The sequence below is a fragment of the Bicyclus anynana genome, chromosome 6 (genome assembly GCF_947172395.1).
Source record: "Bicyclus anynana chromosome 6, ilBicAnyn1.1, whole genome shotgun sequence".
NCBI lineage: Eukaryota > Metazoa > Arthropoda > Insecta > Lepidoptera > Nymphalidae > Bicyclus > Bicyclus anynana.
In genome coordinates this window covers 11,211,437-11,236,876 of record NC_069088.1, presented here as the reverse complement: position 1 = coordinate 11,236,876, position 25,440 = coordinate 11,211,437, and the positions used below count along the sequence as shown (strand labels likewise).

Genomic DNA, 25,440 nt, shown 5'->3' with positions numbered 1-25,440 from the left:
ATGGTCTGCGCTCGGTTTGCGTTGCGGTTGTACTAACAAATTGCTACACACTTTATTGAGCGCCATCTTAACATTATCCGTTTTGTTTTACGACACGCACTTCGATTTTAGCTGCGCTGCGAATTTATTTGAGAGATAATTTTATTATGATAATAATGCAACGCAACTAAATGTGCATGCATTTTCTTACAATATTTAGCTATTTAATTGAAGAATAAATAGATATCTATTATTAAGTAGGTAACTTATATGGTATACCGTTTTGGGTTAATTTTCATGACGGAATATCTATTTAGAGCCTCAATAGCTCAATGGTAAAAGCAGTCAGACTCGTCACCGAGTGGTGGTGGTTCGATCCCCTCTCAGTTGGTTTATTGTCGTACCCTCTCTTAACACAGTCTTTCCCGAATATATGGGAATATTAGTAATTTATAAAAGATACGGCAAATATCCTTTTTGTTTTTAAAAGAAAGGTTAAGGTAAGTTGAGTAGGTACATTATCTCGTTATGACGCTCTCAAATTTTCATTTCCTGGTAACTCAGTTAGCTACCAGAATCAAGAATTTTCGTAATTAAAAAAGTTGATCGTCTCATCGAGATGAAGCTACTCACGAAAAATTAGCTTGGTAGTAATCAGGTGCACAAAATGTTCCAGGGATCCCTTACTATGAAGCGGTAAGGTTTGTAGTTTTGTATGTAACGAACAAACTCAAAAATTACGGATCAATTTAAAAATTCTTTTATTAATAGAAAGTTACATTATCAGGAAGTAACGCTATATTTTTATATCTCCGTATTCCAACGGGAATGGGAACTACGAGAATGAAACCTCGAGGTTCTTCTTGTTGATCATTGATATTAAAAAAAAACATTATTGAAAATTCAAGCTCCAGTGTGAGGAACGTCATCCTAATAGGTAGGTACCTACGTCTCGTCTGAAGGATCACTGCTTTCTGTATCCATCCCTTGATCCAACAGTCATGTGAAACCTTCTTTGGGTGTTGGTCGAACACCCAAAGAAGCTTTCGCACGACTTAACAGTATTATATAAACATCGTTACTTAACATAATGTGGGATCGCTGTCAAAGGCACTTGTCATTGAATAAAAAAAAATTTGCTTTTGTTCTCTGAAAGCGATGGAGGTTGCTAAGTCTATCGATCTAGATCCAGATCAGGATCATATTATGTTATGATTAATAAATAATCCTGTTCTGGAACGATACATGTGATTACTGATACAAGTTGTATCGCACTATGGTGTTTGCACTGTATCGAACGACGAAAAAAACTTCAGAAACATTTACTAATAGTTATCTTTAAAAGTCGTATACCTACACTTAAAGAAAATTTGAAAAAGCAATGATACCCTAGTGACTCCCTTTCAGGGGAAGACCGCTTCGATCCTCGGTACGCAAATAAAACTCTTCCAAGTTAAAGCGGTGAAGGAAAACGTAATAGGGAAGTCTCCATAGTTATCCATAATGTTTTCAACTGCCTCGTAGGACCAGTGGTAAGCCTATGGGGCTTCGGATAGCGACGTTTTGGGTTTGAGCCCTGAGTCGGGTGGAGAAATACCCACTAAACTTTTTTTTCGTCTACATATTTTTCAGTAAAACACCACAGCCGAGAATTGGGAACTTGGTGGTGTTAGTTACACTCCCGTGTCTAGGTAAGCATGTTAAGCTGTCCGTCCCGGTCCTAATAAAAAAAAAAAACATTTGTGCAGCATGGCGGGTCTAAGCTGGATAACTGTTGCCGTTGTAACTGCTGCCGTCATAAAAATGGTAGTCTCTACAATTAATCAAACTAAACTTTACAAAAGTTCTTGTAAACTAAGCCACTTGAAATAAACGAATTTTGATTTTGATTCCTGTTTTTTCCTTTTTTTTTTGCATGACAGCTTAACTCTTTTTAAATTTTGAGAAGAGAATCTAACTCGAGAATATGTGAGTTCACGAAGTGGTACGTACATAGGTAAGTAAAATTGTGGTGATTGATAAAACTCTTTGCAAGCTATAATAAAATAATCTTAAGATGTAGGTAATTGTTTAATATTTTAACATTGTTTTATAACATGTCTACCTACTACACTACTACTACTACTAAGATGATACAATTTTTTCCCCATAAAAAGTTACGGGGTACAAATTTAATTATAAAAAAATTAAATCAAGGGATCAATTGAGAAGGGTGTGTGTCTAAATAAAATACAATAGTTTTGTTCTAGCAGGTAGCTGTCAGATCGTGTGTCACAACGCCCACCTGGGTGGTCTTAGATAGATAGCACAAATATTTTGAACGTATTCTAATGTTAATATGTGATGTATGCGAGGCGGCGACGGCTTTGTCGACGAACCACGACGAATGTCGCGTGTGTTGCTTACATCGAAAGACCAGAATGTGATGACACTTCAGTTTATTGCGCGGAGGGAATATGTGTAGAACTTCAGGGTGAATGGAGGGTAGGATGGGGTCTCGTTACAATGGGCGTGCAGTTCTGCGCGAGAGACGTGTAGAATTCCGATTGCATTTGTAGGTGCGAGGTTGCATTGTGTTTGTTGGGTGACACCTTAGTGTTTTGTTATTGAAGTGGGTAAGTGGGAGTTGCTACAGTGTTATTGAAATAACTACCTACCCAAATAATACTAAGCATAGGTACTTAAAATAAGTAGGTAGGTAACTAAGTTTTACTAAGTTTAAACTAAGTTAACATTGAAACCTATTATATCATGATGCTAGTGAAAAGCTCAGAATCTAAATCTACATGAAAATTCTTTCAAAAGTGCCTGTATACCCAATTTTAAATCGTCAGCTATTTGTAGACTCTACCAACGTACCTACGGAACTCTACCTCCCGTATGGAGGCGGGTTCTGCTGAGAAGAGCCGGCGATAAACTCATACGTACTGTTTTTCTTTTAAACCCATCGTTCTTTACAATAGTTAAACATTGTATAAAATAATTAATTTTACTTCTGCTGTGAGGATGAAAGCCGATCCAATTGCATCTTTGTCATTAATAAAATAATATAAATTGTTATTTATGTTTATCTACAACATTGTTTAAATTGCTCCAATGCTCATCCACAGAATACATATGTAGGTACAAGTATACAACTCAGCTATTATAAAATGATGAAAGTCTGATTATCGTAGGCTTTTGACCAATATCTTGTACATATGTTTTCTGCAATGATAATTTTATGCTATAGAGCAGTTACGTCCCTATAAAATCACCACAAAAAGTGATCCGAACAATAGGCTGCAAAACTGAGCGAACACATGCACAATTTTGTCTTTAATTGCATTATTTATTTATGTATATATAGTTTTTACACTGCCGGAACACACAAATCGACATTGTAGACGATATTTAGGTATTATTTGTTTAATAGCGTTCTTGTTGACACATCTAACATTGAGAAGTGGAAATTTCTTCTTTTGAGCGCCTCATTTTTCATGACCTAGTAAAACATCTAACATTATTTAACATCATTGGTTTTCTGTGCTAATATTATGGTAATTACCTAATCTACCTAACATCATTAGCACATTACACTGTTATTACGAATACGAACTTAGTATACGAATTATTTATTGTTGTGATATTCTACCTTAGCATCAAATTAAAGTATGTACGATACCTACTAAAAATATTAGCAAGATATTCAATGCGATCTAAGTAATTTACGGCTTTTAAGCAAAGTAACAATTCCAATAGGGCACCTGTAGAACTCTAGATAGGAACCTGTCTTCAGATAAAAGTGCCGAGCGGCGTCACAAATAAATAAATAAATATATTCATTAGGTGACACCTACGCCCTATCTCGACACTAAATCCTGCGGTGTCGGCGGCTGTCCCGGCCCGAGAACAAAATGAACAAAACTACACCAATAAGAACCCAATATCATTAAATAATAATAGTGGAAATTGTTTTATTCTGAACACGATAAAGAACTTTAATTGGATTCGGGAAAATGGCGCTCGCTGTTTTAGACCTATCTAGGTTTTATTATTTATTGTTAATTACGTTAAATAGATGCATTAATAAAATAAAATTATAAAATAAATTGTAGCCGTGATAGACTACTAGATCTGACCTCTGCCTCCGATTCCGGAGGGCGTAGGTTCGAATCCAGGCAATCCGGGGCATGCACCTCCAACTTTTCTATTGTGTGCATTTTAAGGAATTAAATATCATCGTGAAGAAACCTGCACACCAGAGAATTAAGAAAATTCTCTGCGTGTGTGAAGTCTGCCAATCCGCATTGGGCCAGCGTGGTGGACTAATGGCCTAGGCCCCTCTCATTCTGAGAGGAGATTTGAGCTCAGCAGTGAGCCGAATATGGGTTGATAATGATGATGATGATAAGATGTATTAAGCAGATTTAGATTTTTATAGTTTCAATTTTTTGATTATTTATACATTCAGTGCACCTAATAAGGTACTTATTATTTGTATCTATTGAAAACTGTTTAATATGGGCGGCCCTTGTGTTGCACAAACTTACCTGTAACTTTGAAAGTGTTTCTTTTTCCAGAGATTTTTGTAGAAGTTAATACCTATAGGTAGAATAAGAATAACGTTATTTTCATATGTCAGAAGCAGAACTTTCTAATAATATCGGAAATGAAAATATGTATTACTAGTAAGTACTTAAGTATATGCGAATCATTTTCATACATTAGCCAATTTTACAGCCTCAATAGCTGACTCATCTACTCTCTCTCACTCTCTAAACTCATCACCAAAGTGTGGTGGTTCGATCCCCGCTCTGCTGGACTATTTTAATACTCCCTCCTAATATAGTCTTTTCCGACTAGTTGGACGGGAATGGGAATATTGGTCATATTTTTAAAAAAAGATATAGCAAATATTATTTAATAAAAAAAGAAAATATTGTCAAACTATAGCAGCATATCTCTCTTTATAGAAGGGTATTTGGAGCTTAGATCCGCCACACTACTTCAATGTGGGTTGTCGAGCGTGAGCTTAAAGTGGTAATGTCGCCAGCATAAGTAAATGATAATAGCTAAAACCGACGGCTTAACGTTTTCTTAGACGCACGAGGGCGTAACACCACAGGGTACGTAAAATATTTAGGATGTTAACCTTTAAATTATCAACAATGGCGTATGGAAAGTTCTCGTTTGTTTTTATCTAATGAACAGGTCAGACCTGCAGAGTTTATGGTTTTATTAAGTACTTACCTTTACGGGGTCCTTTTGGTACTGTACGTAATCCGTGATTCGGAGAGCCACGAACCAGTTAACCCGTCGGATGTGACACAGTAATTGTATACTATACAATTAAATACTATAGCCTAATAATAATTACCTATACCTAGCCCCGACGGGGATCGAAAAGTATAGTTTTAATTTTTAATATGTGTTTTAAAAACATTGCTAATTTTTTTGTAATATTTGTATAAATGAGAAAATAAGTTTGTGATTATTGGCATATTATCTGAATTATAGATATTAGTGAAGTAAGTTGCCGTTCTTAAAAACTATCTTTTATGTATTACGTACCTGATAAATAGGTACCTAAACGTTAAGCTGTTCTTGACTTAGGCTTTCTTATAGGAAGTATTTTTTTTGAACGTCTACCTACGTTCAAAAAAATACTTCTTATAAGAAAGCCCTCAATAAATTAAAAAAGATTATACTACCTTCTACTTTAATTTCATGTTTTTGTTTTACTTTAGACAGACATTACGTCCAGCATATTATCCAAATGGTTATGAATTGATTTCCGAAGAAAAACTGTATTTTATTATTGTAAATCTGAAAGACACCTTCAATGAAAGAGTAAAAAAAAATCTAAATCCAATTATGGCAACTAGCTGATTGACACAGAGTGACAGTGATCCAAATAAGGCACCGATGCAATTTTAGTGTTTTTCTTACTGTAGGTACAGTGTTATAAAAATATTATATCCGCAAATACTAACTAAGTTTTTAAAGTGTTAGCTGTCAACATATTTTCTTTCGATGCGGTTTGGCACAACATTTCCAAATCAGATAGCATACTAATTCATATTTTAAGATCTAACAAAAATATAAAAAGTTGATAAGTTAATACAAATAAACAGAGCTTAATATGTTTTTGTATATACAGCAGATATTTTATAACCATTATTTTTTTTTTCTAAAAATCAAAATATCCCTGATATAGGTAATACGCAATACCTACCTACTCCTTCTTAGCTACTTAATATTTACATATAGGTACAAAATACGAATCAACCTATTTATAGATAAACTAGAAGATTAAAACAAAATTTAGTATTTTCTTTTTGTACCTATTTATCTATTGCCATCAGTGTCTGCCTTACCCTAAAGGGCGTCTCTCAGGGTAATTTTGGGTCCTAATCTATTTTTAATGTAGAGATTTAAGTGATTTTAAAATTGACCTCGTTGCTTATCTATGTATAATAATTATTAAAACCTATAGAAATAAAAATATTTTAGACGATGTAACACATGCAGTAGCAGGTAGGTATAGAAATTTAATTAGGACAGTGGACAGTGGAACTTGAACCTTTAAAAAGATTTTTGTTCAGTTCTGTTACCACAACAAGTCCAAAAGGGCTAAAATCTAGAGCCGTGAAGCTAGTTGTGTAAGAATTTAGGTATACATCCATGACTTTATCTGGTCCTCTGTTATTAAGATCATGTTAAAAATTAAAAAATGTTGATAGGTTGTTAAATTGTTAAATTATTTAAGCTACGTTTATACGGTAGCCGGATAATATTTTTATTTACAACATAACAATCTCGATAATGTGATTATGAAAAACGATTGATGACATTCATAAAGACAAAAATGGTAGAGAGATAGTTGTATCGACTTCATATTCATACAGTGAAGGAAGTAATAGAATAATACAATGAAGTATGCACACGATAGTAATAATTATACCTACTTAATAATTATTATTTAAATGAGTAAGAATTTTGGGTGATTTTTCCAAGTCCCTAAAAACAGAAAAAAAAAATCAAAATTGCTTAAAAAGCTAGTTAATTTCAAATAAAGATTTTTATTATTTGTATGTTTAAAGCAAAATTGTATTACTTTAACGTTGGATACATTTTTAAAATAATACCTAAAGGGTTTATAGAAATACGATGAATAGAAATGACATACCTATACATATATCAATCATAATCATTATACTTAGATAGATATTAAAAAGAATTTATTTATGTAATAATGTATAATTAAATATGTAGGTACAATCTGTTAGCTAACATATTGCTATTTAGGTAGTTTTATAGACAAAAAGATACTCAATTGAAAATGTATCAAAAGATTATTTATTTTTTTAACAAACTGTGGCATCGGGCTATTGTGCTCGTAAACGGAAACCACATTGACGTTCGAGATTGCTTCAAATTAAAGAGCTAGCATAAAGAAAGTGTACGATGGTACTTTACGATCAAAGGAACTGTTCAAAAGCTACGTCAGCCGCAGCAGTTGCATGCAGTCATACCTTCCGGCAATTCTCTTTTCCCTGCAATTAAAATAAATACTTTGCACTGATACAAACTCTATAAACCAATAAAAGGAATTGAATACGAGCTTTTTGTACCTCTAAATTACAGCATTGTATTTACAAACAAATTGACAGCCGCGATAATTAATATCTACCATTTTTTTAATAACATCGCGTTCGACAACTAAGTACCACATGACACACTTTATTTTGTTACCATAGCTAGTAGAAAAATATCACCTTGAATAAAAATGTATCCATCACTATTGCCTGAACACCGGCGTATTCTCATACAAATCGTAAATATTTAATATTAGCGGGTATCCTGAAAATGAAGAGCGCATAGTATGTAACAACGTTGGAAATGACAACTACTCGTCCATTTAATTAGAACGGAGCGCGCCCGTTACACCAACTATTAGAATGCTAAGCATGATTAACTAGACCTACGGCTAATTAAGAAGTCATCATTACGGCATCGCTGTCTCAACATCGACTCACAGTTTTCAGTGAGATAGAGCGGGAACGCTATACATTAACACCTCCGCTATTAAGAAATTGTGAAAGATCACCTGTGCTCACTACTGTAATTCTACTACCGAGCGGTAGAGCACCTGTCCCTTTCGTACGGTTCAAGCTTAGGCAGAATCGTGCGAGTGTGAGTAGGAGTAGTTTTATTCAAACACCGTTCAAAAAGGTTGTAACGCGCCACGTTTTGTCACACGAAAATCGCTCTTGCGCACGCCCGTTGAAAAACTACAACATTTTCTTGCGTCGGTTGTACGTAAAGAACAGGACGGAAGGCTGCAAATGAATCGAGCGTTGCTGTAGTTTTGACGCGTTCGGAAATCGAATTAAGAACGTTAGAGTGAGAGGTGTGTGAAGAACGAGAGGTGGACGATACAGTGGAGGCAATTTTTTGTTATTGTTTGGCGGTGATTTTTTCAGAGGCGTGCTAATGGGAGTAGGCGCGCGAGTGGGCGAGCCGGAGCGGCAAGCGCGCTCTTCAGTGTTCTGGCTGAGCTTCGAGCGCGAGTAGACGCGTCACCGCGGATGTGTTAGCTGATGTTAGCGGATAGGACTGAGTCGTGAACTGTTGTGTTGGTTGGTGCGTATGCCCGCGGTGGCTCGACCATGTTGATATCGGCGGGCAGCGGCCCCACACCAGAGTATTCGCCCGCGTCGTGCTGCGCTTTGTGGAAGATGGAGCCGGCGCCCGCCTCCATCTCGCAGCCGCTGAACATATCGCCCAACGGTAAGCTTTTATCACTACTACTGTACATCTACGAATTTATACTATTAGATATGCTACGTGCCTACTAAATCACCACAAAAAAAGATACGAACCTACCTTCTCAACTAAGTGCACACATGCACAATTTTGTTTTAATTACATTATATATTTGTGTATAAATAGTTTTTACTCTTCCTGAACACACAACTCGACATTGTAGACAATATTAGTTTATTAACCTAATCATCTTCATAATCCTACCTTTAAATTAAATACAACAAATATACCTTCATTCTAAGTTAATTTTTAACATTAAAAACATTATGGATAACATTACTTTAAAAATTAAATTTATAAAGAAAATCCTTCAAATTTTGTTAATTTAAACGATAAACATGAAAAATTAAAAACTTAAAATCTAATAAGATAATTATGCTATTTCATATTTAGAGAAATAGAATTAATTTAGTTAATTATATAACGATAAATCTAAAAGTAAATTAAAAAAAGTCTAATAAGATTGTTAGGTATGAGAAAACAGTATTGTAATTGAATTTTTTTGTAGACATTCAATGAAACCAGCAATTGTTTTGATAAACAAAAGTCAACATTTTTTGTTTTTTACCAAAGCAATTTAATGATGCTATAAACAGTAACGAGTGGGTCAAATGCATAGCGACACCTCTATAAAATGTGTGTACCTATGCCTATACAGGTAATTATTATTACGGTAATTAATTATGTATTGAAAAGGCCATTCCCAAATGTGTCATTTTAGTATTTCTATAAAAAAGCATTTATTGTTTTGAGAGCAAAACAATTAATAACGTTTATCTCCATAAATGTGAAACATCAGCAGGTGTGCGATCGACTTTAGAAGTATAACCCATTCGTATGTACTTTACAAATACCAGATAAACAATATACGGGTGTAGGTAATCTACTTATAAAATGTTCCTTACCATTTGGAATGCTCTTGACTTAACTTCTATGGCCCCGACGGCATTCTCAGTTTGTGTTTTGATAAGTGAAATTTTGCATTATAATTAATATTCATCTTCTTACTTACAAAACTAACTAAACTAGTTTAACAGTATTTATTTAAATTTAATGCAACATTTCTGTACGATGTAATTTGAATGATTGTACGTTCTATCAATGTGCAAGATTGGGCGCTTATCATGTTAATCATGATCATCCAATGGACGTCCACTGCTGGAAATAGGCCTCTCGAATGGACTTCAAAACACGGTTTCGAGTTGCCAGCATCCAACGGCTCTCTGCAACTCGCTTGATGTCCTCGGTCCACCTAGTGGGGTGGTGTACTAACACTGCGCTTTCTGGTGTAGGGTGGTCATTCCAGCATTTACTGATTACCAGTTTAGTAATAAACGCATTAGTGCATCCAAAACCAAAAATGTTTAAGCAGTTTGGTAATTGTCGTAGCATGATTTCGCTTAAAAAAATATTTCCAGATATCCGAAAGAATATTTTGCTTAACGCGTTCAACATAAACGCAGAAAGAAGTGCTTTAAAAAAATCATTAAAATTTCTTTTATTTTTACTTCCTGTGTTAAGGTGGAAGCTGATACAATGGCCTCTAAGTATTATAACTCCAAAAAAGTCATCAATTGTGTAGTAACCTCGAATTATTAAATGTTTTTAACACATTGTTTGAACTTATGCATTGGCATATCAATTGTATGTAACACTGTATTGCTTTATTCCAAATAGTCGTATTATATTTAATTTGTAGGTTTGTCGTCATAATAAATTATAAGATTTTTCTTATATCAATAGGTGTGGAAATATTTTATCTTCTTGTAATTAGTCGCACTGTTATGGGCAGTGTAGCAAGAATCTCTTGTTTTTGTATTAAAAAAAAACGTTAATTAACGAAGCTTAAGGTTCTATTTATGTTACTTAAGTTAATAATTGTTTTTATTAGAATTAGAAAAATTATCATGTTTAAAAAGGACTAAGAAATTTCAAATTTTAAACAGGTTAGGTTTGCAGAAAAATATAGAATTGTTATTCACTTTAATTCAAATTGAACTGATTTTTATTAATTATTTGCTTTAAGGATTAAAGTAAAGCACCAAAGTATATATAAAAAGCTAAGTACTACTTAAAAATTTCAAATAGGTATAGCTGATAAACAAACTTAACTGTGATACAAATAATAAACTGGATGTCAGCATAGCTATTGAATGTGAAGAAAATACCTAGGAAGTATGAATGAATAGTGACAGAAATGTGTAGAGAGGCAACCACGAGTGTAAGGTCTGAAGCAGTTGTTATTGACAAGTTTCATGTGGAGGTCGGCTTGCACCAAGGATCGGCTTTAAGCCCCTATTTGTTTCTTTTTGCAATGGATGCTCTGCATGATGTCTAGCATCCATTGCAAAAAGTATTCTGATTATATTGTATGGCAATGCTGAGAGTGCGCTTGATAAAAGTCTGACGTGGTCATATCTACTGCTTATATGTCATAAAAACTGCAAATATCTAATAGTAATAAAAAATAATTATTTATTAACCATAAAATAAATAATAACTATGAAGACTATCAGATAAGGTCGTCGTTAATCCATTAGTTTTGTCATAAAGAAATGAAGGTATGCATTTAATGAAGGTATGCATTTAGCGGCGACAATGAGATAGGTAAAAATAAAGGAAATTCAATAAATTAATAAATAAACTCCAGTAGTAACTAAAGTTAAAGAATGAACTAAAGCAGAAACTGGAGTGAAAGCCGCTATAGCTGTCGGCAATCAAAATCTGAATGCAATTTGAACTCTTTTAGTTACAGCATGGTGCTGTTAAGTTGAACATTTTCAATAAATAATCATTAATTATCTACCACATATTTTTAAAAATAAATAGATTTACTCTAACGTACTCATTAGTAATTGTCTAATATCTAATATTTAAATGTACTCGTATTTCTTATATTTCCTTCGAATAACATTGGAAAAGCGAAGCTTGTCATGCCAACCCTTCACCTTTGTTTATAATGGTGACTACTGACCAGTGTACCGTACCGTACGGTACATACATGAATTAAGGTTCATGGCAACCCTTCAGCAGGAGTTTATATGTCTAACGGTGTCCAGTAAAGGGTTACTACTAAATTGTTACCTTCTATTAAATGACTGAGGTCTGACGTTCACTGGCTCTTATTCTATAATAACAAAAGGTGCAATGGGTGATAGTTGTCATTTATTTTGTCAACGCAGCTGCAATGAGTGAGCGAAATGCCATGATCTACAGGACATAGCCAGCATTGTATAGATCCAGTTAATTAATCGGTAGATCGTTTGGTAGATACCAGTAGCGTTTCCGGTGAAGGTTGATCAATACTCGATTATTTGATACTGAGTGACAGATGAAATGTTATGATTAATGACAACGGGAGTCTTGCTTAATTCGTGTACTACCCATTATTGTTGTAAGAGTATACTGAAAACCTGTTTTACAGTAGTATGTAGGTAGCTTCTATAGATAATTCCTTAGGAAGTTGGTTTTCTTTTGTATATAGTAATTTGACATCACAAACGCCTTTGCGCGTGTAACCTAAAGGAATGTCAGCATATTTGTCTTTAAAGAGTAAAAAAATCTTACATTGGGTTGGGTGTGCTCTTCTATACCAATATCCCCAAGACAGCTATGGACCTGCCAATGCATAAGTTAAGCAATATGTTAAAAAACATTTACTTTGTCGAGGTTACTACACAATTGATGAGTTCCTTAATATTAATGCTTGGAGGCCATTGAATCGTATTGTAAGTATGATTTAGTTTTAAAAAGAGCAACTATTGAGCTTCTTGCCTGCTCTTCTCAGCAGGAACTGCCTTCCGAACCAGTGGTAGAGTCTAAACAAATAGTTAAATTTGACGTTTCAAAAGTGCTTGGAAACTAAGCCTACCTGAAATAAATGAATTTAGAATTTAATGTGATACAATGATGCATAGAAACCAACTTACCAAGAAACTGTTACTTAGGAACAGACAGAGAATATTATAAACTTGTTTCTGTTTTCCTTACCTTCCTTCTGTTTTATACACAAAATGTGCTAATCAGACTAACTGTACCTACATCTAACCATTAAAACCGCCCTCCGAAAATAGAAATTTATAGAAACTACCATACAAATAAAAGATAGGGACAAAATAAATAGTGTAAAGCACTGGTTTTCAGCCACAAGTCTTTGTTATTGAAGTCACAGTTGTTTAAAAAAAATTAAATCAACCTGCCACTGCACAATTTATGATTGTCATATTTGATTATTCACACAAAAAAATATTTCAGAATACTATCCATTTTCTAGGCTTTATTACATTACGTGTGTGGCTGTATTTGTTTTTTTTCTAGATTTTTCAAATTTTTTGTCACTACCATTAATTTTCTTCTAACCGGGTGAAAAATTTTGTAAATAATGCCTATTACGCTTTATGTTTAAAGATGGCCTTATTGTCTCAAATTCAATATGGCGGATGCTTCGATGCTCCGTTCGATTAATATTGAATTACCTAATAACCATTTTTTTCCTTTTAACCCACTTGATATGGATATCAAGTGAGAAAACCATCATTGATATATTGAAAAAACAGATTACCTCCGTAATATGTGTTTTTTGAATAACATCTATTTCTCTATCATATAATTGTATATAGGTGTATTGTAATAGTAGGTACACGGCCTATAAGTTAAAATACGCACAGTAGCACATTTTGGGTGAAAACGACATATGTCGAGTAACCATAGCAACACGCCGTCACTATTGCAATCGCGAACCAAATTGTCAATTATTTGACGTCTTTTATGTATCTACCTGCTGGGCAAACATAGGTAGGTACCTATGTTTCATTCAAAGCTTTGTGGTGAAAAATCGGACCTGCCTCGCTAGACGTTACCCCTCTGTCAAAGTATAAGATCAACGATCTAATGCGTTTATTAAACTGTTTTTATAAAATTTTATGTTTCATTGTTGTCATTTTCATATTCGTCGTGTAAAGAACTCCCTACAAATGCATGTTTGTTAGTTGCTAAATGCTAGTTTACTAAAAGATGAAGTTACGTTTCATTCGTAAGTATTTCTAAGTTAATTATATCAAATTTATAATAAAAACAATCGGTTTTTCTGGCGGAACAACAAAACATCGATCAAATAATCGAATATTCTGTGTAACTAGTCTAAGTGATTGTTAATCTGTGCAAAAATTAAACGTGTATTGCGAATCAACTTTTAGTTGTGTGTAGTTTAAGGACACAGGTGTTGAATATTCGATGTGTATCTCAAAAAACGACGGATAAATTTGGTCGTGAATTTGGGTGCGCATCTCCATATCTAATTCCTCTATGTGAACAATGCATACCTACGTAAATTCAAACATCACTTTCAACCTTTTTAAAGTGCCAAATGTCTAGCCGTTACAGGCTCTGGCTTCATTAGTATAACAGGCCAAACTGTATTTTATGTTAAAACGTTTGGGATAGTCTCGCCAATTTTTCGGATTAAGCAATTTACTTGCTGATTCGCCTTTTATGATTGTTAGAGATTAGCAGGCATTGGTGCTATGCAAAAACTTATCTACCAAAGTCACGGTAGGTTATATTGTTTATTACAATCCGGAAAACGCTTTGTAAGACCACAATCATTGTTGAGTTAGGTGTGTATCTGCTTATTGTTACAGAGTTTAAAGTAATTTTAATAACAAGGTTTTTTTATGTTCATTATGCATCTACAGTTTTTATGTTATAATTTAAAAGCTGAATCTATTTAAATTAACTTGACTTGGGTCTTTATAGCTTCGACTTCACTTTTCTGTCAAGTAAATTCTCCTCGGCGGGGGTTGGGGACTATTCGGTATGGGTTTTTTAATATTTGAGGCTGAACATACTCGTGTATGCTACTAATGAATATTATAACTAGAAGACTTTCTTCTTGTTAAAAGAAAAAGTTCAAAGTTTCATTTTAATAATACCTCTCAGAATACCAATACCTATAGGTACCGATTTAAAATAACAATCAATAATATGTTTAAAGTAATTCATATGTGTGTGACTGTAACGAATATCAATACTGTGCATTTGTAGAAAATCCCTTCAATGTAAATTAAGCATATGAATTACTTTGAGCATAATTGTTTTTTTACTCTCATTTATTTATTATTTCTTTTTTTTTAATTTTTGTCAATATAAATATAAACTACAAAACACTATTAAAAATTTATAAAAAAATCAACCCTCCCGCTGCGGGACATTTGAGTGCCCAAGCAACCGGTGGTCAGGTGTCCAGAGTGAGGAACCTCGTCACAATACGCGCCGTCTTAAGAATCACTGCCTTTTCTTTGAACATAATTTATTGTTATTTTATGTATTGGTAGATATTATTTAACTGTATCTAATGTAGATCTTAGGTATAAATACCTGAAATACCTACCATTAGATACAGTCAAATAATTATAAAATACTCGAGACACCCGCGACTTCGCCCGCGTTACCTCGTGAAACTCGCTGTAAACTGTCAACCTCTGACCCCCTGTTAATATTTTTGCAAGTTTTGTATACAATAAATAGTCCTCTCATCATTTTACAAAAAAAAAACTTGAAACGTGAACGAATTATTAAAAAAACTTCAATTACTTTTTAACCCTTTAGGATTTTTGAAAAATCTTGAATAACTTTATTTTTAGTATTATTCTAAAGTATTATTTTGATAGTAGGTAACAGTATTATTATGAGTGTAGATTATTATCATTCCCTACCCCTATCCTATTGCACTCCTACCCTACAAATACCCTACCCCAACCCTACTTCTACTCTACTTCTACCCTACCCCTATTCTACCCCTACCGTACCCCTATCCTACAACTACCCTACCTCTACCATACCCCTACCCTACCCCCTTCCCTGTCCCAACTCAACTCCTACCCTACTTCCACCCTACACTTATACTCCCTTACAAAAGTTACCTCTTGCTAGCTCTACCCCTACCCAGCTCCACCCCTGCCCTACCTTCTGCCCTACTCCTACCCTACACCAAGTCCACCCGTACCCTACCCCTACCACTATTTAACCAGTACTCTATCATTACCCTACCTAACCCTTACCCTACCCTACCCCTACTACCCCAACTCAACCCCTAATCTACCCTACCTCTACTCTACCCCCTAATCTATCCCTACCTTAGGAAGGTTTCCTATTTTTTTTTAAATACAATTTAGCACTCAGTGTGTAGTGTAGGAACAGTGAAAGATTTTTTTTTAATCGGTTCTGTAGTTTCGGAGCCTATTCATTACATACAAACACACAATCAAACAATCAAATCTTTCCTCTATAAAATTCTAGTTCTTGATTAGATTTGTTAAGGTTAAAACATTATTTAGCAATAACATTGAAATTGGAATAGAAAAATTTTGATAAAATTAAAACATATAAGAAAGTCCTATATAAAATTTCACCCCCTCTTTTAAGGGGTTGAGGGTGAATTTTCAAAGAATTTGTCTCAAAAAGTCTGCACACCAATTGTTAGCTTTCTTTCTTGAAAATTGCGGAACACTCCATACATTAGAGAAGTGGGGGGGCTAGAAAGAGACAAAAAGTAGTCTAAGTCACTCTCCATCCTTTCAACTATGTCCGCATACAGACAGACACACACACTTTCACATTTATAATATTAGTAGGTATGTATTGAATTTGAAATGAAAATTTCATTATTACAGCTACAACAACAGTGAAGCGGCCCGCTTTGTGTGCCACTATACCGGAGTAGGTTTGATCAGGTGAATGATTAAATCTAATTAACATTTAAATGGTGATCACGCATAATCAGCTGGCATTGATAACTGAAATGATGCTGCTTAATTAGTAGACGAATGCGACAATATTTATTATTAATGGGATGTAAAAGCGGTTGAAGCGATAACACATTCCATTCACAACCAAACACTTGTATACACAGAGGAAGACATGACGCAAGTTTGATGGAAGTATAAGCTAAGTGATAGGTATATGTTGAAACATAATAAGGGCCAAGGGTGCAGATAGCGACTACTAAACTGCAACGATAATAAATAAAAGATGCTTTAGCTTTAATAGTAACTATGAATGGGACAAATACTTGGTTGAAACATAATAGCATATTTATGTTACACTACTAAAATTTTCCAAGCATGAGGAAAAAACAATTTTGTTATAAAAACAAAGCATAAACTGGATAGCTGAGATTTTAAGATACGTTAGATTTTCCATAACTTGAAGAGGTTTTTAATATCTAACTATGTAGCAACTTAAAACTATAAAGAACATACAACTATAACGGCTAAAAATTAAACAAAATATTGTAATGCTACTTCTGTTTCGGTTAATCATATTTCTGACTCCAAATTTTTTTTTGTGTTGCAAGAACTAACTTTTTAATATATTATGTAGAGTACAAATTAAGAGATGGTGTTATAAGAGTTGCATCTAGACTCGTCTTCAAAGATGTGGTAGCGCCTTGCTCTTTAGTTACACTGTTCAGTATATACAGGATGTCCCGTAATTAATGAATAAAACGTTAGATGGTGTGGTACAATTGGTAGATACACCACCTAATTATCTAAAACTTGAAAATTTGAATAGTTTGCCAAAAATCTCTAGGGTGACCAAGTTAGGATTTTTCAAGTTTTTTTTATCTTGAATCAGTTTTTTCAATACTGTAGCTGTTGTAATTAATATTTTAAAAACTTGATTTTTTTGTACATTACGGAATAAATTATCAACGTACTGTAATACTATTTTTATAAATAATGTGTTATTTGTTTTGTAGCTTTGAGAGCAATAATTATTATTTTTTTTATTAACATGACCCGAGTAAAAAAAATTGTCCTGTAAAAAAATGTATGGAACAGAATAGAACTATCATTTTTAAAACTTGCACTCTTATGGAGGTTATAAAATTGGTATAAAACTTGTATTTATTCTTTGTAGTTAGAAAGTGGCTGGTAAAAAATACATTTTTACCAGCCACTTTCTAACTACAAAGAATAAATACAAGTTTTATACCAATTATGAGGTGATACATTTTCAATACAATATAGTTGATCTGAAATTCCTCGGCTTCACCGTAAGGTGTCAGTGTCCAAAATATATAGCAGCGATGGCCAAAGTTACTGCCAGTTCTTTCATTTCCGGTACTCGATAATTTTTTTTGATTTTTTTTCCGAAAGAGGTCGAGCACCCGATCTCCACGGACTCATGTTCTGCTTCGATTGAAATCGTCAGTAAGGATTCGGTATTTGCGGCCTTTGATCAGTTCAGGTCTATTCGCTGGAGCGATCGAGTACCCAGTATCATGAATTTTATCTTATTTAAACAGGGCACAGTTAAAACATATCACAAATTTATTCATAAATTAAAAAACTAGTTTGTCATATTTAAACACATTAGATAAAGTCACAATACTTTAACAGAGATATAAACTTAAAGGCTATGTAATATTAATATTTTAATGCAAAAATGTTCGGTTTACATAGTAATTAGGGAAAGGTTTTATTAAGTTTCTAACAAATCCAGAGCCCACTTGTACAGGTTTGATTCTATGTTTGCGATGCGCGCAAAGTTGGGCACATTCAGATCGCGTATAACTTATTCTTTGGCCAAAACGACTTCGAACGCTTTTCGAAAATACTTAATTATATCAAAGTAATACTTATTTTATAACATAATCTGTCATATATATTATGTATACACAAAATTATAATATATCTTTCTCTGTCATTGACGGCTTGAACCGCTAACCAACTTGGTCATAGTTACCCGTCGGTGGTGGAATATGGCTGCGATTATAGAGAAATGTGGCTTTAAAACCTGTTGATTTCGCAATATATCATATTGGGCAATTAGCAAAATATTCGCCGGTGTACCAAAGAGGCAAGTAATATTTAAAGATATATTAAATTTTTTGTAATATTATTTTCTGTCACCAAACAAGAAAACGAACAAAAAAAACCAATCATAAGTCTTCAAAAAATATCGTAAAACTCAGGCTGTATAGTCAACGATCTTAGCTTGTTCCCATTGTGGATAAACTAAAGATGAATTAAAAATGTCCTAAAACGTATGTTTTGTATGTATTGTTGTATCAAACTTTTTTAAATAAAGTACATAATGATTTCATTATTAAAGTAGGTAGAATCATCAATTTTTTTTAGATATAATGAAATTGCCGGGTGGTTAGGCCTAATAATGGTTACATGCACCTATTCTGTCTTTAATATATATATATATATATGCTAGGAAGGTACAACAAACATATCCTGTGAAATTACTCAGCCCTAATTAATTCTCTTATAATAATTACCTATTCTCCTATTATGTACTGCATAAAAAGCAATCTTTTTAAACAATAATTTTATTACAATCTCATATATCATTTGCATATAAATTGCGTATATTATTGGAATTTCACGTCAACTCTACAAATTTCCTTTCGAGAAAGTCGAATTAAAATCGATCTGGTCAAACTGTATCACGACGCAAATATTTGAATAAATTACCCAAATTTGTCTGGTTTTTATAAGCATAAATGATAATTGATAGCGCAGTTTTGGTATGTTTAATTCATTATAGAAATGAGACAACTTTTTTTTATTAGGTTCTAATGTCTCTATAGTGAGTTCCTGCTTGTGATGATAATGATCAGTGGACAAATTATGTGGCGATATAATCTATAATGTACCTTTACATTGGTCAGAATATTCATAATGCGATATGAAATATCTTAATTAACTTAACATAGTTTCACGTTACAAAATCTGAGTGGGTTTAATTTTTTTTACAAAATCTGAGTGGGTTTTTTTTTTAAGTTGAAGTAGAACTTCCATATAGATAAATTAATTAATGTAAAAAAAATAAAACGTTGTAAATAAATATTGGAATTGTACTTAAATATAATATGAATTAAGATTAATATTTACATTGCATACCCCAATTCATTAAAGGCTAACTCAGCATGCATTTAATTTACTTCATCACTTTTCTCTTGTTATACCTAGAATTTGTGTCCTAGAATCCAAAACCAAGATTTCCTATTTATAACATACCTACAGAAAATGTATTTTTAATTCAATATAGGGATGAGACAACTTTTTTTCATTAAGTTATAATGTCTCTATAGTGGGTTATACAAAAACTGACTAGGTTTAATTTTTTTAGATTCAATTATGACATGAGTGGGCAATATTCTTTTCTAGAGTTAATTAGAAAACTTATTTGATGACATGACTAAAACTAAAAAATATTGTTAAAAGCAATTCAAAATTACTAAAATGTAGAGATGGTCTTTTAATTCATAATTCTTCCTCCACCACTTTTCTCTTGCCATAAAATTTGTGTCACAATGTACATCATCATTATCATCATATCAGCCGATGGACGTCCACTGCAGGACATAGGCCTTTTGTAGGGACTTTCAAACATCACGATACTGAGCCACCTGCATCCAGCGAATCCCTGCGACACGCTTGATGTCGTCAGTCCACCTGGTGGGGGGTCGGCCAACACTGCGCTTACTAGTGCGGGGTCGCCATTCCAGCACTTTGGGACCCCAACGTCCATCGGCTCTTCGAACTATGTGCCCCGCCCATTGCCACTTCAGCTTCGCAACTTGTTGAGCTATGTCGGTGACTTTGGTTCTTCTGCGGATCTCCTCATTTCTGATTCGATCACGCAAAGATACTCCTAACATAGCTCGTTCCATCACTCGCTGTGTGACTCTGAGCCTTCTTATAAGGCCCATAGTTAGCGACCAAGTCTCGGAACCATAGGTCATCACTGGCAACACGCACTGTTCGAAGACTTTTGTCTTCAGGCACTGAGGAATTTCGGACGAAAAGATGTCGCGAAGTTTCCCGAATGCAGCCCTATGTACGGTAGGTACTTATGGCAGAATCATTGTTTTGTAAAAAGTATGATTGTGAAAAAATACAATATGAATAGTTTTTGACAATGCATTTCAATAACGAAAACCGATATCAAATAAAAGGATTTGCTGTCAGAAATACGAAAAAAAGAGTCACGTGTCATGAATCCAATATTTGTAATTTTTTGTGTGTTATACTTGCGTGTTTTTTAAACCATTTAAAGTTATTATTATTATAGATATAATTAAACCCATTACTTTTACAAATACAAAAATATACACACAGCTGAATATAAAATCTTTATGTTTAGAAGTCGGTTAAAAAAAACTACCGTAATATTGAAATTTTGTTTTTAAACTCCGTAGTTATTGCCTCTAAATATAGGTTTGTAAAATTTCAGTATCTTTATTAACTAAAAAAATAATCATAAAAAACGTTACGTGTTACTTTACATCAAAAATGCGAGAGCTAACTATAGGTACGTAAGCATCTCTAAACTCGAATTTTATAGTCAATTTAACACGAACAAACTTAATAAAATCCAGAGCAGATAAAAGTAGTGGTTCCATCTTATCGCATCCATAATTCATTTGAAATTCCAGTAATTTAAGAGTACATGCAGTCTTTGGATGATCATTTTGTGGTTATGGAGTAGCATTATACGGTAACACTTGGAGCTAATATTAAAATTTATACAAAAGGTGCCAATTTTCCGCTACGTGGTGATATTAATAGAGGCGAAACTCGACAGTGAAACAATGCTTTTCTTTTTTTGCATAAAACTGCTTGCATTTGGACGAACGCAATGTTGTGTGGCTCCCCTTACTAATGGTCCGCACGAACACCTGCCTGGCGAGTTGACTTCGCGACTTTCCTATATTTTGTATGGAGTTTTATTTTCCTTTCTAGAAGTTAGATCTTCTTATTTCGACTTTGGTTCATAGTAAGGTGTAAATGCAGATGTTTGGTGAACGCAATTGTGTGTGGATCTGAAGGTGTGATAGCAAAACAGAATCATGTTTGTAAATTGCCATCTGTCTATGGGCGGTTGCTTAGCAACGGTTTGTTGTTAAATGCCATACGCCACCTTCTTCATACTTAATGATGTAACGACGCATTTCTCTTAGTTGACACAATACAAGTTAATCAAGGCGTTTTGTCAACTTGTTATACTACTTACAAAAACAAACCGTACCAACCCATCAAAATAAAAAAAAACAAATAAATTGACAAAATGTCGTCATCCACATACTATTACAAATATAATACAAATTACAAATATCATCCGGTGCTTACGGTGGATATCATATTATAGTATGTAGATGGCACTTTGGTTGTCCACTTCAAAAGGTTGTTAATATGGACCATTAAAAATAGTAAATAAGCCAGCCAGTTAAGGTAGAAGGTACGAGTACCTATTTAATTATAAGTAAATATTAGGACCTTCGAAAAATCTTTTAACTTTAATTTATTTTTACATAAGGTGCTTACTAGACAATTAGAGAATTATATAGGGAAGTACAAAACTTTTAAAAATTACTTTGCTGAAAAAAAATTATCCAAAGGTATAGAAATCAAATTATTTTGATTTGATTTTTATATCTTTACCTAATAGAACTAACTGCCTTGTCGGTTACAGAATTTACGTATCGGTAGGTACATAAAAATAAAATACATAAATAGGTAATTATATGAAATATGATTCATATGTACCATGGTTGAGTGAGTTCCTTGCTTTACAATTAATGTTAAAGGTAATTGTTCGTACCAATTGCCAACCACTTCGAAAACCTGTCAATCCATTTAATTTTGCATAATTAATTAAAGTTCAACCCCGTTTATGATCAGTACGTACCCACGTAAAAGATAAGCATATCATTTGCATTGGTCGTTAATTAAATAAACACCGCTCGTAGCTACGGTAATGGAAATAGTATAATGATGAAGTCATAAAACCCTAAAACCTTATCGGTCAATAAATAAAAGAGAGAACCGCGCGCCGAACTCAATGCCAGTCAATACATTCTAATCAGTGATTTATTGGCCCTAATCCTCAGCAGAGCACAAATAAGCTATCTTGTCGACTTAATGTAGTATCAGCTCAGGCGTGAAACTCCCGTGCAACACTAAGTGGTCCTTCCAGTTTCCACTCGAAATATTTTAATAAGGCCTCACTGCTCACGCACCCAAATAAAAACATACACGCACTCATCGACGTGAACGCTCTCTAAAACCTCGCTCGATTCCAACTTACCTTATTTATAATAGTCGCGACACTAAGACTCTACATTTTCGCTCTAAACGGTGTTAATTTATTGACCGTGGGCAGATAATATCACTTTTTTCTCCCATTATTGAAGCGATTACACCAGAAATTATACGTCGAAGTCCAATTCCGAGCGTCCGATCGAATCGTCTACGACAAGCCAATCTGAGTCGTAAGAACGTGTTATAAGAACTGTTACAGTTTGAAACAGATTGAAGCACGGTCTTAACTTCTCGACCAAATCGCCTTACGGACTCGCTAATAAAAAGTGTTAAGTTATGAACAAGTTATGCCACTTGCATTAATTTCGATGCTTAACCTGATAAACAAATTATAGTATATTAACTTAATAGCTTAATTTATAATTGAATGTGTTACGATGTGTTCATAAGAAACGCATTGTTACGATCGGCCTTTAGGATATCTGGTCGCAGTTAACGACAAATTGCTTGGATAAATATACGAATAACTGTTGCGAAAGCTTCAGCGTAAGCGCCCTGGGTACATTTTAATTTCGTTTCTCACTTGTTTTGCGGACAAGTTAATATATAAAATTTTATTGGTGCACCATTTCACTTTAATGCACTTAAGTTTGTAATGCGTTCCACATAAAAAATGTATTGTCAGTTGCCTTTTAATATCGTTTTGAAATTGGTTATGCATATTAGAGGGGAGTAACACCGCGCTCTGTCATAACGGAAAGTGATTGTACAAAGGGAATTTTCTCACGCTTACCTCTATAAGCTGTCTATATCGTGACGTTTGATTTTATTATAGTACGAGATCCGGCATAAGAAATATATACCCTCATCTGTTATTTAATTGGGTTAAAAATAAATGCTAGAAAATATTCACATTGACACGTTACATAGTTGAATTAAGGCTGGATAGTATTAAATTATATATATTTTTTAATCGAGATAAGAAAAAACATCGAGAGGAAACCTGCATACCAGAGAGTTTTCATAATTCTCTGCGTGTGTGAAATCTGCCACTCCGCATTGGGCCAGCGTAGTGGATTATTGGCCTCTCATTCTGAGACTCGAGCTCAGCAGTGTGCCAAATATGGGTTGATAATGATGATATCAGATGAGGGCAAACATTTCTAATGCCGGATCTTAGACCATTAAAAGTATTCGTATCCTTTACTGCAAACTGTTCAGTTCTCTAATGAATAAGCAAGGCCAACTCATTTGTGCAGTGGTACGGTAAAAGGCGACGCCCGAGGCGTTCAAATTATGGAAAGAAAAAAGAAAACTCTTTCAACGATACCTAAACAACGTCGTTTCAAATGACTATTGTTATTAGTACCAATTTCATACCTCATTTTAGTATAATTTCTTTGGGTACGCTTTCTCACCCAACTTATTATTATTCTAACCAATTTCTATATAATTATATAATGTTGGTATAGTAGTATCTAATTGGTTTCGTCGAAAATGAATATTTTTTTTTCTTTACAGAGAGTCATACATAAGAAATTAATGGTTCCTGTAATGAACATTGTAATACACATTTTTACTTAGATTTTTTAATTGTACCTATAACTTACTTAGGTATACTATTCGTAGAGTCATATATAAGATTTTTTCATTATATATTTATTTAGAATGTACTTTAGGTACATTAGAATTAAGTATAGTAAATACTTGTATAAAAACAGAAATTAAATTTATTAAACATGCCTCTAACTTGCATCTAAAAACTTAATCTAAAAAGATACCTTTAGTAATTAATTATTTCTTAAACATCTCTGTTTGAGATTTAATTAATTACTAGAGGACGCCCGCGACTCCGTTCGCGTGAAATTAGGGTTAACACAAATCCTGCGGTATCCATAATAAGGGGGATAAAAAGCTATAGCTTAATCATATAATATGTTATCAGAATTCCAAAATTTAGGCAAATCATTTATGTATGTTTACATGTGTATGCGTAAACGCACATACTCGTATTTACACACACACAAACACAAACTTTTTGTAATGTGATCTTTTTTTATTATTAAAAATTTTATAAAAATTAAAAACATAAAGAAATCATAATAATGATGATATTTTATAACAATGATTTTATTTCAATAATAAATATATAATTATGAAGACAAATGAACGTGTAGGATTGATTCGAGATGAAACACTCAAGAACGCCAAGTGCTCGATGTAGTGTGGAAATATTTATCTAACACAGAACTCAAACATATCACATGCTACCTGTTTTGGACGAAGTGTGAGCCACCTAATTTTAATCGCCTACGTGTGTTATTTCTTTACAAAAATAATAACTAACAGACGAATAAAAATTTAATGGCTAAAATTTTCTGCGAGTGTGTGAGACAAAAATATATTACCAAAAAAGACACATATATCCTAACATATAAAGTATAAGGAGCCTAGCCCTAGGCGTCTCTCTTAGCTCATTCTACCTACTGGTCAATGGTCACTGAAGGACTCCAGTTACTTTTGACCAGTAGGTACAATGAGCTGATGATATTGACCATCTCGGAGGTATATTTTCTGGGTAACAACTAGC

At 33.7% G+C, this 25,440-nt stretch overlaps 1 protein-coding gene across 2 annotated transcripts in view; it reads left to right on the top strand.

Annotated features, from left to right (window-relative positions):
- Window positions 1–8,322: 8,322 nt before the first annotated feature.
- Window positions 8,323–25,440, top strand: part of LOC112055116 (paired box protein Pax-6-like) — a 60,807-nt gene continuing 43,689 nt past the window's right edge. Inside the window, exon 1 of one of the 2 annotated variants that reach the window (XM_052882095.1) lies at window positions 8,323–8,754. In XM_052882095.1, coding sequence (XP_052738055.1) covers window positions 8,634–8,754 — 121 coding nt within the window. In that variant the 5' untranslated portion in view covers window positions 8,323–8,633. The remainder of the gene's footprint in view (window positions 8,755–25,440) is intronic. The other variant, XM_052882093.1, reaches the window with a different exon arrangement.